Source organism: Vipera berus (assembly GCF_964194415.1).
Source record: "Vipera berus genome assembly, contig: HAP1_SCAFFOLD_42, whole genome shotgun sequence".
Classification (NCBI taxonomy): domain Eukaryota; kingdom Metazoa; phylum Chordata; class Lepidosauria; order Squamata; family Viperidae; genus Vipera; species Vipera berus.
Genome location: NW_027673651.1, coordinates 209844 through 228886, shown reverse-complemented (window position 1 = coordinate 228886; position 19043 = coordinate 209844). Strand labels below are relative to the sequence as shown.

Genomic DNA, 19043 nt, shown 5'->3' with positions numbered 1-19043 from the left:
CACTCTCTCCCTGTGGTCTCAGCTTTCCTGTTCTACTTACATGCTGAGTTAATTTGAGGAAAACAAAACTCCCAACAAGCAGGATATGTGTGGAATGGCACTGAGATCCAATTGCAACCCTCTCTAATCTTGCATCTATTGTCTAAACTTGGAGTGGGCATATTTTTACTCCAGAATAATGCTATATATAAAAACACGATAGACATTTGGTTGGTTGGTGGTCAGGTTGCCAGATAAAGAGAAGACATTCATTATGGTAAGATCCTTGTTTCCTTCCCCTTCTCTTCTGCATTGTATATTTTTTCCCCACAAGCATTTTCCTCCCTCCCTCCCTCCCTCCCTCCCTCCCTCCCTCCCTCCCTCCCTCCCTCCCTCCCTTCCTTCCTTCCTTCCTTCCTTCCTTCCTTCCTTCCTTCCTTCCTTCTGCTATTAAATCATATAGGGGTACTTCAGACTACCTTCTTGACTTTTCAGCTTCCTGGCTGAGTTAGAAATCACCAGGACTTCAACTTACATAGGCAAGATTTTACTTGGTTCCTTGCTGTGAAGTAAATTTCTCAGTTTTCACTGTAGTAGCCAAAGTATGTATAGATACTGGGATGATACCCAAGTTTTGGGCATTGCTTTTGAGTTAAAGAGGGTAAAGAATTTGTTTCATTAATATTAAATACATTGCAATAATCCTAAATATGAGAACCGCTTTATTAATAGTGAGTGCATTGCAATCATTCTAAATATATTAGCTGTAATGTAAAGATAGTATTTGGTAATGCTTATTTTAATTAAAATAAAAGTGCACACCTATCTCAGTGCAGGAACGTGCTTTTGAGTAGCATGCCACATTGGTAGGAACCAGACAAAGAGTGGGAGGGATGTGCTTCAGAGTTCCTTCCTGGTTGGTGTGGAGTGATATCTGTCATTCATACTTTGTATTTCCCATTGTTTGGTCCAATCATAGACCTGGCTGCTTGACTTCTGTCCAGAATTCAGATGGCTGTAATATAGTGCATTACAATATTAGTCTAATCTGCCTCTCAGTACCTGACTCTTTTGGTTAAAAGAAAATGGAAATGGAAAAAAGTAAACCTGAAAGAAGAATTTACAGAAGGTCATGAAGATCCCCCCCCCCAATGATTGTGACAACTAGGATTAATAGTGCCCTACTGAAAAGAACTCCAGATGGATCAGACTTATCATTGGCACAAAATCTGCAGTCTGTCACCTTTAATTGGTTGGGTATGGCCAAACTGGTTGCCTTGGGATGGCAAAAATCCAAGGCTAATCCAAGATAGTTTTCTGATTTGAGCTTGGAGAAACAAAGTCTCCCCAGCCTTACAGTTCCCCCCAAGTCGCCTAACCTCTGATGCAGAAAATCCCACAGACTTGTATATGATAGTTAAAAATTTCATACTTAAAAGTAGTCTTCTTTTCATGATACAGAAATCTGTTGCCTTCCATTTTATTCTGCATAACAGAAGGTCTTCTCCTGCAACTACAGTTCCCAATTACAAACAATGTGTTAAAAAGCAGGTTCTTTGTTCTGATTAGCTACAAGCGAACATTATTTACTTGCACCTGATAACCACTGCTTTGCTTCTGCATTTGGATGATAAAAATATGAACTTTCCAAGTCTGGGAGATTGGCATCAGCAGCTGCTTCTTATCACATCATCACAGATGTCAGATGGGTGGAAATCAAAAGAAACCAGATCTGTTAACTATTGGCATCAAGGCTGTACAATCCTGCTCCCTCTCGTGCTATCTTTGCTATTTAATAGATATTCTACCTTTCTCCCAACAAGCTCAAAAAAAGCATTCCTATGATAATGGTTAAAGAAACAAAGCAACTGGTAAGAGGTTTCCCAGGAAGTCTCTTGATGGTTTGAATCTGGAATTCTGCATTATTTGCCAGGCAGGGCAACCACTATACCTCACTAACCTATTGCTTTAAAATTAGAAATCTCCAAACTCTACATCTTATTATCTCCCTTCGTGAAGTATAGTATGAAATAATTTAGGGTCTCATACTTCATGAAATACTTCATGAAATGTTATAGGGTGTCCTGCCTGAGCAGGGGGTTGGACTAGAAGACCTCCAAGGTCCCTTCCTACTCAGATTCTGTTCTGTTTTGTTATAGATTGTTTATCAAACATTTATTATATGCAAATAAGTTAATAAATACAACTTTGATTAACAGTCTATGAATAATAATAATCAATCTCTTGGATGATCCCCTCATCCCTGCTTTAAACATTCATATTATTGCTTATAAACTGGTATTGTTTTCTTAGATGTTTCCCATTTTAAATTAAATTGCCTTCTGAACCAGGGACATATATATACAGATAGTCCTCACTTTACAATTACTTGTTTAGTGACCATGTCAAGTTATGATGGACTCCAAAAAAAAGGTACTCATGACATGGATTCAAAGTTGTGATGGCTGCTGGCACCCCACATCCCACATTCACATGTTTGCATTTTGGGTGCTTGGCAACCGGCTTGCATTTGGTGGCACAGTGGTTAGAATGCAGTATTGCAGGCTGACTCTGCCCACTGCCAGGAGCTCGACCCTGACTGGCTCAAGGTTGACTCAGCCTTCCATCCTTCCAAGGTCGGTAAAATGAGGACCTAGATTGTTGGGGGTGATATGCCGGCTGTGTAAACCACTCAGAGAGGGCTGTAAAGCACTATGGAGCAGTATATAAGTCTAAGTGCTATTGTTATTGCTATTTATAGCCATTTGCAGCATCCTGCAGTCACATGACCATGATTTATACCTTTTTTTGCTGGAAACCAATGCTTACTTCTGGTTTTGGGCAAAAAACATCCTTTGTGGACAGTAGGTTCACTTAACGACTTTGGTGTTCACTTAACAATAATTGTGTTTACTTAATGGTCACTGTGCCTGCTTAATGACTGCCACAAAATATTGTAAATTCAGGTTGGTCATGTGATGACCCGTTTAATGACTGGCATGACTTGTGACCATAATTCCAGGCTCTGTTACAAGCCTAGAGAGAATGCAGAGAAGAGCAGAAAAGATGATTAGGGGACTGGAGGCTAAAACATATGAAGGACAGTTGCAGGAATTGGATATGTCTAGTTCAGGGGTGTCAAATTGCTGGCCTGTGGGCCACACAGGTCACGAGCAAACTGCGCCTATCCCATTGCCGGCAACATCATGTGACATTATGAGTTTGATATGCCTGGTGTAGTTTAATGAAGAGAAGGATGAGGGGAGATAAGATAGCAGTGTTCCAATATCTAGGGGTTTCCACAAAGAAGAAGGAGTCAAGCTATTCTCCAAAGCACCTGAAGGCAGGACAAGAAGCGATGGATGGATACTAATCAAGGAGAGAAGCAACCTAGAACTAAGGAGAAATTTCCTAACAGTTAGAACAATTAATCAGTGGAACAACCTGCCTCCAGAAGTTGTGAATGCTCCAACACTGGAGGTTTTTAAGAAGAGACTGGACAATCATTTGTCTGAAATGGTATAGGGTTTCCTGTCTGAGCAGGGTGTTGGACTAGATGACCTCCAAGGTCACTTCCAACAACAACAACAATAACTAATTCTTCTCCTTCTCCTTCTCCTTCTCCTTCTCCTTCTCCTTCTCCTTCTCCTCCTTCTCCTTCTCCTTCTCCTTCTCCTTCTCCTTCTCCTTCTCCTTCTCCTTCTCCTTCTCCTTCTCCTTCTCCTTCTCCTTCTCCTTCTCCTTCTCCTTCTCCTTCTCCTTCTTCTTCTTCTTCTTCTTCTTCTTCTTCTTCTTCTTCTTCTTCTTCTTCTTCTTCTTCTTCTTCTTCTTCTTCTTCTTCTTCTAGATGGAGAGGACAAATAAAAGAATCAAAATGACAGATAAAAAAAAGAGGTGAGGCTTCAAATGCAGAGTTGAATTCCTATCTTGATTTCTTGACACCCTCCCCCCACCATATCCCCAGCTAATAGAAAAGTGGCATAGCAAAATTTTTTAGACTTTTCATTGGTTTAGTGAGTCTCACAACTTTCGCCTCCAAGTTGGTGGTATATAAATAACAATATGCTGGCTTCCATATGAGAAATGCTAGTTTGTACAGAAGAGCCTGTGCAGTAAAACTGGGTTTTGGCTGCATTTATGGCCTATTGGCCAAGCTCTGGGTCCTGTTTTCAGTGGAGAAGGTTGCATGTGGCCGAGATACACTTTCTCTATTCTACCTGAATGGATCAAAGCCACGATGGACAGCAAAGGTCCATATCTCGGGGCCAAACTGGTAAGGACTATACCAGGGGTAGGCAACCTTGGCTCTTTTATGACTTGTGGTCTTCCCTAGGAGTTGAAGTCCACGAGTCATAAAAGAGCCAAGGTTGCCTACCCCTGGACCATACCAAATGGATGATTATGTCTTGGAATGTCAGAGAAGTCAAATAATAGAATAATAGATTTGGAAGGGACCTTGGAGATCTTCTAGTCCAACCCTCCTGCTAAGGCAGGAAACCCTATACCATTTTGGACAAATGGTTGTCTCATCTTTTCTTAAAAACTTCCAGTGCTGGAGCACCCACCACCTCTGAAGGCAAGTCAGTAATAAAGAAAATGAATTCATAAAAAAATGAAAGATAACATGGAGAAGTATGGTGCATGAAGATGGTGATTGTGTTTCTTTTTCTTTTTAAAATCTTATGACTCTCATTCCTTTGCCTTATTTATCGCTCCATTCCTGTACTCTACAGAACATTCTAAAAAGAAATAACGATGTATGTAGTCAAGTATGCTTGGATTATGACTGCCTAGATTAATGATGATGAACATCATCTGAAATACCTCTGAGGGGCATTAGAGGGCATTTAAAATAGTGGAGGGGGGAGCAACCATACCTAACCTCAAATAATGATAGCAATACCTTAATGAAAGCAACTGAGATTGTCTACACATAAGAAACCATGCAATTATGCTAAATGAACTCTGCAGAATAGCTGTGCCCCACCCCTTACCTTTTTATGATGTCTTTAAAAATGTATTAAATGTGTGGAGGTTCAATAACAATAACATCATAATGGTTTACTGGAGACAAAGCGCTACTGTCAGAAATAATACAGTCATAATTGGATGGTCACTCACAGAAAAGAGCATGGGAAAAACATTGCAGGCCACGTAGACACAGGTAGCCTTTGACTTGCAATCATTCATTTAGCAATTCAAAGTTACAATGGCACTGAAAATAGTGACTTATAACTGGTCTTTTCACTTAAGAGCCGTGGTGGCAGCGTGGTTAGAATGCAGTATTGCAGGCTAACTCTACCCACAGTCTGGAGTTTGATCCTGACAGGCTCGAGGTTGACTCAGCCTTCCATTCTTCCAAGGTCAGTAAAATGAGGACCCAGATTGTTGAGGGCAATATGCTGACATTATAAACCACTCAGTACTGTAAAGCACTATGAAGTGGTATATAAGTCTAACTGCTATTGCTACGACTGTTGCAGCATCCCCATAGTTAGGTGATCAAAATTCAGGCTCTTGGCAAATTGCATGTATTTACAACAGTTGCAGCATCCCATGGTCACACGATCACCATTTGGGATCTTCCCAGATGGCTTCTAACAAGCAAAGGTAATGGGGAAAACCCAATTTCTTAACAACCATGTGAATCTCTTAACAGCTGCAGTGATTTGCTTAAAATTGTGGCAAAAAAGTTATAAAATTGGGCATGGATCACTTAACCTCTACGCTTAGCAATGGAAGTTCTGGTCCCAATTGTGGTTGTAGGTTGAGGACTACTTATATTGGTATATCAGCCTGAATGGTACAATACAGACCTAGTCTGTACCAAGAATATCTTCCTTTTCTTCTGGAAAAGTTCTGAAAAAAACTAGGATGTATACGTGTGCTTCTTCTTTTTCAATCTTAGAATGAATTAAGTGTTCTGTAATGGAATTTGAGCATTCCCACCCAATACAGCGATTGCTTTTTGGATCATACTCATTGAAAACTCTTTTCACTTTCATGCCAGGTCAAATATTAGCTGAATATGGAGCTAAAGTAAACAGTAAGATGTTAAGATGTCATCTCAAGATGTCATGAGATGTCAAACACTCTGAGAAACACAGTACAGTGGTACCTTGGTACTCAGGGTTAATTGGTTCCAGGAGGCACAATGAGTACTAAAAATGATGAGTACCAAATATACTCAAAGAAAAACAAAGTTGCCTTCTGAAAAAGCACCTTTGGAACAACCGTGACCTGGATGACTGAGAATCTCCATAGATGATGAGTACCAAACAAATTTTTCTTATAAGGAATAATGTAGTGAGTCACACGACAGCCAACACCAACAAGTTCTAGCTTGTGCATTGAGTACAAAACCAACCATGAGTAGTGGGACCAAACTTTCACCTCCAAATATGTTGAGTACCAAATTTGATGAGTTTCAAAGCAGTTGAGTACCAACCTACCATTGTATTACCCATATTATGCATGCCAGGTTCCTAACACCACCTTCTAGAGTAGAGGGGTATCAAACTGTTGTCCCCACAAACAAAAGTCGCAGCATGGCACAGCAAATTTATGAAGGAAAGTTCATTTACTACTGGCTACTAAATGTGTAACTTAATGGACTCACTATGTTTTGAGTATTTTAAGTAGTTTTTATATTTGCCTTTATAACTGTCTTCTGGACAGCACATACTGAGGGATCCAGTAGGGCCTACCTTATGGATCCTTGCTTCTATTTTCTGAGAGGCTCTACAGAAACAAATGTTCATTCTAGTGAACAGTTCCCTGCTTTCCAGCAAAACAGAGGGATTTTTTTTCTTTCAGACATCCAAATTCCCCCACCTCACCCGAGTGCTCTGATGCCTGAAAAAATGCTGTAGAAATCCCAAAGCAAAACCTTTTTCCAGTCTTGAACACCCATCCGTCACTCCAGAGGAATCTGTTGTGACATCATAAACTGAGACACTCGGGTTAGATTTATCATCTAATTATAGCAGAACTGGAAAAAAAGAACTTTTTTTTAAAAAAAGATCATAGGTATGGAATGCTGTCCATAAAAGGAAGGCATCAAACCAGGGCAGCATTATGGATTAAAAAGGAATCCCGTGGGAGGGAAACTCCTAGGTACATTAATGGCATTTTTCTAAGGCACACAGAGAGAGCCTGCAAGCCACCAGTTGCCTCCCAGAAATCTTGAATCTGGAGCAGCTGAGAATTGTAGTTTTCACAAGCCCCTGGAGAGCCACAAATTGAAAAGGAATGCTTTTCAGTTCAGATTTCAAAATAAAATGGCAAAATGCTGTCTTTAGGGGGGAAATGTTGCAGCAGAGAAAGAGGTCCACTGGATCAAATTCTAGACGTTACTCTAGTCCGGTGTTCCTCATTCTTAGCAACTTTTAAGATGTGTGGACTTCAACTCCCAGAATTCCTCAGTTAGCATAGCTTCCACAGCCAGATGTGGTTGAGGAATTCTGGGAGTTAAAGTCCACACATCGTAAAGTTGCTAAGGATGAGAAACATTGCTCTAGTGTCTAGTCCATCTTCTTCCCTGCTGTTGTACTTCAGAAGTGCTGAGTATCATTTCCTCGTAGCCCCACAGAAAGATGATCTAGTTAACATTTCGCTGCTTGCAGTGGCCAGCCAGATGCCTTCAAGAAACCGATCACCAGAACAAGATGGCAAGCAACTCAGCTCTACTGTTTATTCTTCAGAAATTACAGTTCAGAGATAATTTAAGGTTTCTCTTGATGCAACCTAAAACTGCATTTGCCTTTTTTGCAGTTGTATCACACTACTGGTTTGCATTTGGTTTGCAATCAACTATGATCAGAATAGAGCAGAGCAGAGCAGAGCAGAACAGAACAGAATACTTTATTGGCCAAGTGTAATTGGACATACAAGGAATTTGACTCCGGTGCATAAGCTCTCAGTGTCCATATTTTTTTCACAAATACTATGAATTAAGTATCACTCATCCTATAACATGCACACTTAACCTTTGTTCCTTAAGAGATCTGTGTTAAGTAATCATTCTTCAAGTTTCAGCCCATTTCTCTAACTTTTTAATATTGTTTCACATTTTATTTCTGCCTTCTACAGCAGGAGTCCCCAATCCCTGGTCCGTGGACCGGCACTGGTCCGTGGCATGCCAGAAACAGGGCTGTGCTAACAAGCAAAACCCCACCTGCGGAATGCAGGCAGCACATGAAACCGCACCCCCTCTGTTCCACGGAAAAACCTCTTTCCAAGGAACCAGTCCCTGGTGCCCAAACGATTGGGAGCCGCAGTTCTACAGCATTGGCTATCCCATTTAATTTTGTGCCATCTGCGAGAGACAATGAGCATTTTATAATCTCTATGTTATTAATAAAAATATTGAAGATTAGAGAACCCAGACCTGATCCTTATGTCACCCATCTAAATACCTCTTTCCAGTTTGATGAGGAATCATTGATTTTTAACAATTAACAATTTGTGTATGTTTTTAAACTTGCTATGATTTTGCAAGTACTATGTATTTACATAGAACAAGTTTGGTGTAGTGGTTAAGGCACTGGGGCTAGAGATGTTCTAGTTCTGCCTTAGGCACAAAGCCAGCTGGGTGACCTTGGGTCACTCAATCCCTCTTAGCTCTAGGAATCACTTCTGAAAAACCTTACCAAGAAAACTGAAGGGACCAGTCCAGGCAGTCACTGGGAGTCAACAGTGGCTTTAAGGCATCAAAAAAAAAGTACCACAGCTACATAATTGTCATGCCATCTAGTCCATATTTAACTGGTATATTGATTAGAGTATCATGAAGGGCTTTCTTTAATCAAATGCACTGCTAAAATCAAGTTTTATTATGCTTACCATGTTTCCATAATCTGTATAGAACTTATCAGTTCTATAAATGAGAAAAAGTTAATCAGGCAAAATATGGTCTTGATTAATACATCCTAGTAATTACTGCACTATTTTCAAGAAGCTTATAGATCATGAAATTTCACTAATTGGCTTCCAAGTTCTAGGGCAAAACTGAAAACAATCATGGAAACCTTGCAGATCTCAAATTCAATCCATGGCATTGTCAGGTAGGACTGGAAAAATTCTGCCCTGAAAGCTCGCAAAGCTACAGGTGATACTGACTCAGTGTGAAAGAGCTCTAACCCATATCCCTCTTCGCTATATTCTTTCATAATCCCCATCATTGGAATTGGTTTTGGTAAACGGGCCTCTTCTTGTTGCATCATCAGTGATACCTACATGATAAATCTTGGCAAAGGTCCAAATGGGGGTCCAGAGCAGCGACATCCACATAGGGGTGGGGGTAGTTATGTCAAATGAGTCAGTCTGGCAAAAGCATGCCATCACGACATAAGAAACCTTTGTGCCTGCCTCATGAATAAATAATAATAATAATAATAATAATAATAATAATAATAATAATAATAATAATAATAATAATAATAATAATAATAATAAGTAAGTTGGAAGGGACCTTGGAGGTCATCTAGTCTAACCCCCTGCTCAGGCAGGAAACCCTATACCATTTCAGGCAAATGGCTGTCCAGTCTCCTTTTAAAAACTTCACAGGCTTAAAAATTAAAAATTTCACAGGCTTGTGGTCCACCAGTGCAAATAAGAGGTTCTCTGCTTCAAAGGACGAGTCCCTTCTAAGCATTCACACAACTGGACTCTTTTATAACTGAGAGTCCGCCTATACTGTGTCTTGGTGTCCAGTGACAAAAAGAACTCCTCCTGGACTAGCGTGTGGGTCCAGCACATTTACTTTTGACCCTTTTTTCTTCTGTACTTGTTCTCACCCAATTTAGGAACTTGATGGCAAGAAGCATCTGTCTCCCAAAGGAACAAAGAATTTCAGAGAAATTCTTATGGGTGACATGATATTCTTGTATTTATTTCTGACCACCTCCAATAACATTATGGGAATGTTCAACAACCTACAGCCTCTCTCACTTCCCATGTTTTCATTACAGGTAGTCCTCAACTTACAGCAGCTCATTTAGTGACCATTTGAGGTTACTTATGACCATTTTTCACACTTACAACCATTGCAACATCCCCCATGGTCACACAATCAAATTCAGATGCTTGGCAGCTGGTTCATATTGATGACGATTGCTGTGTCCAAGGTCACGTGATCACCGTTTGTGATCTTCTGATAAGCAAAATCAATGGGGAGGCCAGATTCACTTAACAACCGTGTTACTAACTTAACACCTGCAGTGATTCACTTAACACCTGTGGCAAGAAAGGTTGTAAAAGGGGGCAAAATTCACTTAATAAATGTTTCAGTTAGCAATGGAAATTTTGAGCTCAGTTGTGGTCAATTCCCCTGCAAAAGACATGGCAAGACAACTCCTTCAGTGAGCTATTCCATCAGTAGTATTTTGCCTTTGAGAAGTTGTTGGAGAATTCCTTCTTTTCCAAAGTAATTGACAGAAAGTAATTCTAACTTGGTGGAGAATTCTGAAATGCTATTTTTGCTTCTCTCTGAATAACTTTACAAAGGACGCAACATTTTTTCACTGGCTGAAAAATACATACTGGAGCTTAATTAAAATATTTTAAAAATATCAAAAGTGAGCTGAAGGCTAATGGATGATATCTGAATTAATACTCATCATATAAAGGAAAGTCTTGTCTTTTAATGATCTTTTTTTAAAAACAATTGTCAGCCTCATTTGGAATCAACTTTTCATTGTGAGAGATGAAATGAAATCTTCCTTTTCTCCGAAATGGAATTAAGGATCTTTATTTTATTTTATTTTTGCATAACAAAAACAGAGAGTAATTTTTAAAAAAGACATACATCAGAGGGGAAAAAAATGAATCAGAAAAAAGAGAATGTAGAAATGTTCAAATGTATATTTGTAAAAACATACAAGATCTTGAGAAATACATTTTAATCATCCATATTCAATGTTTCTGTCCAAAATTACATTTAAATCAAAATAATATATTATGAAAATATTTTTAATATGGCCAAAATTTATCCTTAGATGGTAGGGTTTCCAAAAACACTGGCTGGTTTCAATTTTTAATTCAAAGAACTTTCCACACTTCTAAAGGCCAAAGTATAGTAAAATATGTATTTTATTTTTCCAGTGTTATGTAATAAAAAATCTGGCAGCTAATAACAGGAACTGAATTGATTTCTTATGTTGCATCAATTTATATGCATTAAAGATAGAAGACAGTAAACCAACAGCCTCAATTCATTATGAAAGATTAATTTTTCCCCCGGTTCTTCAGAAACTTCAAACTGACAGGCTGAGAATTGATGCATGCTAGTAAGTGTTTTTTTTTTTAAAGAATTGCACCAACATAGTTTAGAAATATAGTATAGTATAAATACTATATTTATATATAGTATTATTTAGTTCTGTCTAATGTCACCCATGGACATCTTTATGACTTGTTGAATTACATTTAAAAAGATTTCTATGCTAAGAAGAGTTCTTGCGAGATCTCAGATCCCCTTCAAAGTTTTAGAGACAGAATCTGTCACGCCTTGTGTAAGAAATCTTTCTGATACACCGAATCCCTTGCTATTCATTGAAGAAGACAATGTACCATTGTAGCATAAATCAAAACATTTTCTAAAATAATTTCTACTGCAAATATGTTCAGTCATATACATTTTTAATTCTGCCTTTCCTTTCCTTGTAGTGAACAAATTCACTTTGTGTTTATAAAGATGATGATGATGATAATAATAATAATAAAGATGGGGAGAAGAAAAATCATAAGCCAAAGCTTTTCAAATACTTTCCAAATTTCTGATGTCTGCAACAGAGCAGAACAAGGAATGGCAACACTCTGGAAGTTCTTTATGTGCCTGCAAGTCATAGCATGTTGGAGCATGGCTACCAATATTATTGTACATGCTCAAATGCTTCTGATGCACATCTTGTTCCTTGCTTGCTGACAAAAAACAAATAGCCATTCTCGTTGGCTGGGTTTTGCTTACTAATCAAAACAAAACAAAACAAACAGTCATCTGGGATGGTTTGTTTTCTGCCAGGAATTGCCAGTTACTGTCCAAAAGTAGAATGGTTGCAGCCTGCTCATGGCTGGTTTTTTCCCCATCAAAAAATAATTAAAACACCATTATTATTATTATTATTATTATTATTATTATTATTATTATTATTATTATTATTATTATTATTATTATTATTTACCCTCTGGATTTTTAAAATTCTTTTTGACTTCCTTGACTACACATAGTCCTCATTTAGCAACTGCCTCATGCAGCAACTATCTGCAGTTACAACAGTGACGAAAAAGTAACCTTGCCACCAACCCTTGCCTTTAGGACCTTTGCAGGTCTGTAGAACAAAAGAAAGCCGAAGTAAAACAATAAGCATAGTTCTGATTTCAATGCACCTCATATGATGGAGAAGCTGTGTTGCAGTGACTCATGGCATGTATCAGCGTTGCTTTTCTACCTTCATATATGCATCTTTATTTTTAAAAAATGTAGACGGGCAAAGTAGTCCTTAAGAGACAGTTTCCTCTCTAAATTATGACACCACATTGTGCTCACATGTTTAACCAGATCTGCCAAAGAGCTAGCAAATGCATTCATACAGAGCGAAATCTATTAATGCATCAGTTTTGGCCTTTGATTCTTGAATCAGAATCAGAATAGAGCTGGAAGGGACCTTGGAGGTCTTCTAGTCCAGCCCTCTGCTCAAGCAGGAGACCCTATACCATTTCAGACATGTGGCTGTCCAGTCTCTTCTTAAAAACCTTTAGTGATGAAGCACCCACAAGGTCTGAAGGCAAGCAGTTCCACTGGATGATTGTCCTCACTGTTAGGAATTCCAGATTGCTTCTCTCCTTGATTACTTTCCATCTGTTGTTTCTTGTCTTACCTTCTGGTGCTTTGGAAAATAAATTGACCCCCCTCCTCTTTGTAGCAGCCTCTCAAATACTGGAATACTGCCCCCCTCGTCCTTTTTTTCTCTAGACTGGGGATTCCCAAATCCTGCAGCCGTTCTTCATATGTTTTAGTCACCAGGCCTTTAATCATCTTAGTTGCTCTTCTTTGTACTTTTTCCAAAGTCTCAACATCTTTTTTTGTAAAGTGGTGACCAAAACTGGATGTAGTGTTCCTAATACTTCATGTGATTTTGATTCTATGCCTCTGTTTATACAACCCGGGATTGTATTAGCTTTTTTGGCTGCAGTCACACACTGCTGGCTCATGTTTAAGTGATCGTCCACTAGGACTCTCACACTTATTGTTTTTGAGCCAGGTTTGGGTAGTAATGTGTAGTGGTCGTGGGTAACGCTAGCCACAGTCAGACCATATGGTGAGTTTATGATATGGTGTATTGCCTGAATCCAGAAACTGAGCAAACTGAGCATCTGGATAAGACTTCTGAATGAAATTAGCCCTGGGGATCTGAATGGAACTCTAGCATGTGATTTAACTGAGCCGCAAAGAGAGGCAAGCGGGCACATCTCTTCACCACACTTCACATTCTAAGTACAGGTGGGCCTCGACATACCGTAATCGAGCCCAACATTTCTGTTGCTAAGCCAAACATTTATTAAGTGAATTTGCCCCATTTTATGACCTTTCTTCCCACAGTTGTTAAGTGAACCACTGCAGTTGTTAAGTTAATAACACAGTTGTTAAATGAATATGGTTTCCCCATTGGCTTTGCTTATAAGAAAGTCGCAAAAGGTGATCACATGACCCCAGGGACACTGCGACCGTCATATATATGAATCAGTTATCAAGCGTCTGAATTTTGATCACATGACCCTGGGGATGCTGCAACGGTCGTAAGTGTGAAAAACAGTCATAAGTCACTTTCTTCCGTGTTGTAACTTTGAATGGTTACTAAATGAACTGTTGTAAGTTAAGGACTACCTGCAGTGTATTTGTGTGTGTGTGTGTGTGTGTGTGTGTGTGTGTGTGTTTCTCTATTTGGCATCTTAGTTCTGAACTAATTCTGACTTTCCATGGCTCTGAATGGTAGCCCTGATTTACATTTAGTGCTTGTAGGTGTTCCTCTTTTTTCCTTGACTCCCTGACCTGGGAAAAATGTAAAGAATTCTTGCAAGGAAAACCTAGCCTAAATTTTGAAAGAAAACAAAACAAAACCTTTGGCTAAGATAGTACAGCTTGGCTCAGCCTCGCTTTTATCTTTGCAGGTTATTTATTATTTTGGTGAGTGGAAATTAAAAATACTCTTAGAGACTCATCTAATTTCGATAAGGAGGAAAGAATTCTCGGGCTGATACCACCCCACAAGAGTGGGAAATTTCTGCCTCATCCATTCTGACCACGATGACGATGATGATCAATTTGCATTTCACAAATATACAACCCAGGTTAACCTGGCAGTTATCCTTCTATATTTGTCTCTAAGATTGGTGAGGCAGTTCTGAGATCAAATTGACTAGAGAATATTTGCTCCCCAAAACTGACATAGTGCATATATTAATAAAATAATATTTAAAATGTATTCAAGTAGAGAAAATTACTTGTTAACCTTCATGCAGATCAAATGGCATAGAAAATCATGCGCACTGGAGAATATGCAGATTAACTTCCATGCACCCTTCAAAAGATTATCTTGTTATGTTACGTTGTTATTTGTAAACCACCAAGAGCCACTTAGGTGAGATAGGCAGTGTAGACAATTGTTAAGTAAATAAATAAATAAAATAAGCTGCTAAAAACAAATTCAAATGGAAAATGAGAAACTGAAAAGACATTAATCATCATTCCTAGTCTACTGCCATCTAATGACTATACTATGTAACTACAGTAGTGGCCAAAATTGTGGAAACCTTTTGGGTACAGTAGAAATGCCACCTTTGGTTAAGTTTCCACCAATTTTTCTTCTAATTTCTTTATAGCTGTAGCCTTGTTCATTTAATAATACTATTTTACATCGCTTTATGGGTGACCAGTCAACTCTTTGCACTATTGTTGTTGTTAGTTGCGAAGTCGTGTCCGACCCATCATGACCCCATGGACAACATTCCTCCAGACCTTCCTGTCCTCTACCATCTTCTGGAGTCCATTTAAGCTCACGCCTACTGCTTCAGTGACTCCATCCAGCCACCTCATTCTCTGTCATCCCATTCTTCTACTGCCCTCAATCTTTCCCAGCATTAGGCTCTTCTCCAGTGTCTCCTTCGTTCTCATTAGGTGGCCAAAGTATTTGAGTTTCAGCTTCAGGACCTGGCCTTCTAAAGAGCTTTGCACCATTACTTTAATTTTAATATGTTTTACAAGCTCACTAAATGAAAGAACACAAAAAACCCAACCAACTTGATAGTGATCACATAACACAGTGACAAATGTCCTCCTCTCAGCTTCAATACATGATACCAATAACTGAATCCTATTGTGATCTGATTGGCTCATTGCCAAAACAAGATGACACCTGACTGACTCTCTAAAATACTCATGCTCATTGGCTACAATCAGATGAAGGAAAGCTACCTAATAGCAACCTAAGCAAGTATGCTTCCTTTTTTTGGTTATTTGGCTATAACTTTTCATAGAGTACAGTACAGATAATTGAACAAACTTTGTCGCATTGCATTCTTGATTAAATTATCTTTCCATTGATATATAATTTTATGGTACTACTCCAAAAACAAAGTGGTGTTATTAGCCATCAAACCTCAAAAATACACTTTTCCCAAAAGGTTCCCACAATTTTGGCCACTACTGTATGTTATTCGCATTAAGGAGCTTCTGAAATCACTACTAGTAGCAGTGGAACAGTGTAGCAACAACAGTAATACTTTAATTATGTTGCACTTAGAAACTAATTGTGCAAACAGAAATAGATATCTATACAACACACAAAAAATGCAAAATAGACATTAAAAAGCTAGATTTCTCTAACTCTAATGGCAAAATGGAATATCAAATAGGTAACCATTTTATACTAAAAGAAACTAGAACTTACAAAATCTACTAACAATAGATTAACTGTTAGTAATGGTGCTAATTAAATCAAATTATTAAGTAATATGTTTTACCACCAATAATAACTACTATGAGGTTTGGATTTGTGGAAAGTGCTTTTGAACTGCATTATATTTGATCATAGTTCTGGTTACTGTTAATTTTCTATTTTCTTATTTCTATATGGCACATCAGAGGGTTGAGATGTGATTGCATGACTGTGGCCACCATCTTAACTGTTTTGATCCCCCTGCCCCCACCCCCAACAGAGACCTGGTTGAAACAATATCATACCAGTGTATCAGGGACCTGTTAGTCCTTCAAGATAGACCAAACTAGGAAACCAAAGTCATGAATGCTAATACTTTTATTATAGGATTACAATAACAGAATCTTGTAAGTCTGAATATGCCTCCCTCCCTTATCTTTTTGAGGGGTCTGGTCTGAGATGCTTTCTTAGGTTACTGTTCTGTCCCAATTCAGATCCCTTTTATCTGACCAAAGTCTTGGTAGTGGCTCTTTTTCCTGTTCCTCAAGGTGATTCCTTCTACAGGACCTTAGCAGGTATTAAGAGCTCTTCAGGAACTTCAAGGTGGTTTACAAATGACTCCTTTAATATGATTCTTCTTGTTTTTAATTCATAGGCTCCCAAAATGGCAAAGCAGAGGAAAGAAGAGGGCAGTGCCAATGTTTTGTCCATGTTTGAACAAAGCCAGATTCAGGAATTTAAGGAGGTACATTCCATTCATTGCTTCATGATTTTAAATTAATGATTAGCAGTTCGAAAGCACGTAAAAATGCAAGTAGAAAAATAGGGACCACTACAGTGGGAAGGTAACAGCGTTCCGTGCGCCTTTGGCGTCTAGTCATGCTGGCCACATGACCACGGAGAGGTCCTCGGACAAGCGCTGGCTCTTCGGCTTTGAAACGGAGATGAGCACCGGCCCCTAGAGTCGGAAACGACTAGCACGCATGTGCGGGGGAACCTTTACCTTTTTAAGATAAATTAATATGGAGTCTTTCTTTCTTAAATGGTCCTGTGAGGTGAAAATTTTATTATGAAGGACAAGAGTTTGGAGGCAGAGCTGGCATCTAATGTGGGTCATTTCCATTTCTGAGTTGTGAATGGTGGGGAGAAGGGCTTACAAGTAGTCCTCACTTAATGTTTATTTGTTCAGTAGTTCAAAGTTACGATAGCGCTGGACAAGTGGTACTTACGACAGGTTCTTGCAGTTCCAACCATTGCAACATCCCCATAGTCACACAATCGTGAATTGTGACATTCCCTGCCAACTTCACACACACAAGGTCAATGCCCTCAGGAAGTCAGGAGCTGTGATCACGTGACATCCTTACTTAATATGTGTGGTCTTCACTTAATGCTGGCAATTAAGTCTGCCAGAGCTGCAGCTGCTAAGTGACACAATCATGGGACATTGTGTCCCAATTTCCATTGTAACCCTACCTGTAATGTCATTTGTCCTGGGAAGCAGGATGTCTGGGGATGGCAGCAGCATCCTGGAGGGAGGGCAGAACACAAAGAAGTCAAGGCTGTGTCCACAACCACACAGTGGAAGCCTTGTCCTATATACTGGTGACATTTTTGCTTGTACAAAAAAGACAAAACTTGGATCACACGGTTGCTAACAAGGGCTCTTGGAAACCAACCTAGCTCTGGAATAATAAACTTAACATCCAGTAGACTGGAAAAGAGACAGTTTGATGCTGCAAGTACATCTTATTTATGAAGCAGAGCAGATGGTTTACAGATAACTTGCCATTTCAAAAGAGCAGCAGTTAAAGCTTTATTTGCTAAATCAAAGGGGTTTGATTGAAATTTGAAATCTGCCATTCATATGTGATGGACTGCAATTCCCAACATATCCAGCCAACATGGATAATGGCCCTGCTAGCTGGGGATAATATGAACTGCAGTTCCAACACACCTGGGAAGCATCGTGGGATTGGTTAAGATTGTGCTGAGATAATTGAAAAGGATTAAAAATCATTCCTGTTTGTGACGGTGGGAATTCTTAATATCATCAATCATCATCCACCACCATCATCATCCTATTTAACCTGGCTAGACAATTTAATAGTCATTTAACTGCTCAGGATATTTATTTAAAAAAATAAAAATTAAGCAAGGGAGTCTTTATTTATCATACACTCTAGAACAGGGGTGTCAAACTGGCAGCCCCAGTTGCATCATACAGAGGCCGCACCCACCCCAGCTTCGGCAATGCAAAAAAGTCATGCCACGTCATGAACCTGACACCCGTGCTCTAGAAGGAGGATTATAAACAGAAGGCCAAGTTGCAAGAAATTAAACTATTCTGCAGGAATCTTTCTGTAAAATATTTGAGGGCCCTGTGGCAAGTATTGTCACAGTTTCTACACCTGACCTCAAGTAAGTTTTGAGAGCCATTCTAGACAGGTTATCTCAGTCTGGGGTCCTATCAGATTGCCTATACTTGCAAGGCTACATAGAAAAGGTGGAGTAGCAACTATCAGAGTAAGGACTGGGATGCTTTACAGGTAGTTCTCGAATTACGACCACAACGCAGCCTGGGATTCTGGTCATGTCATTGCAGTCATAATTCAAGATACCACATGATCGAACTCAATTTTACAACTGTGGTCATAAAGCAAGTCACTGCAGTTGTTAAGTGAATCTCATGGTCATTAAGTGAATCCAGCATATCCAATGGGTGTTTTTTTGCCATAATATATAAATTGTTGTAAATCACAGTCACATGACTAGACACCACTGTAACCAGTTGTAAATGCGAGTCAGTTGCCAAGTGTCTGAAATGTCTTCACATGACTGTGGGCTTAGGTTGGCAGCTGTAACTTGGAGGACAAGTCATAAGTAGCTTTTTAAAAGTCTGTTATACCATTGAATGGTCATTAAAGTACAGAGGCTCCTGTCTTCTGATCCAAAGAGTTGAAGAGCATTCTGGATCTGCTTGTTCTTTGCAAGATTCCAAATGTTGATTCACGTTTTGCTCTTCAACAGGCATTCACTATCATGGATCAGAACCGAGATGGCTTCATTGACAAGGCTGACCTGAGAGACACTTTTGCCGCACTGGGTAAAGACAAAGAATCACAGAAA

At 39.2% G+C, this 19043-nt stretch overlaps 1 protein-coding gene across 2 annotated transcripts in view; it reads left to right on the top strand.

Annotated features, from left to right (window-relative positions):
* The first annotated feature begins 234 nt into the window (after positions 1–234).
* Positions 235–19043, top strand: part of LOC308679212 (myosin regulatory light chain 2B, cardiac muscle isoform-like) — a 44357-nt gene continuing 25548 nt past the window's right edge. For both annotated transcript variants that reach the window (XM_081346803.1, XM_081346802.1), the window contains exons 1-3: positions 235–256; positions 16570–16659; positions 18945–19020. In XM_081346803.1, coding sequence (XP_081202929.1) covers positions 254–256; positions 16570–16659; positions 18945–19020 — 169 coding nt within the window. In that variant the 5' untranslated portion in view covers positions 235–253. The remainder of the gene's footprint in view (positions 257–16569; positions 16660–18944; positions 19021–19043) is intronic.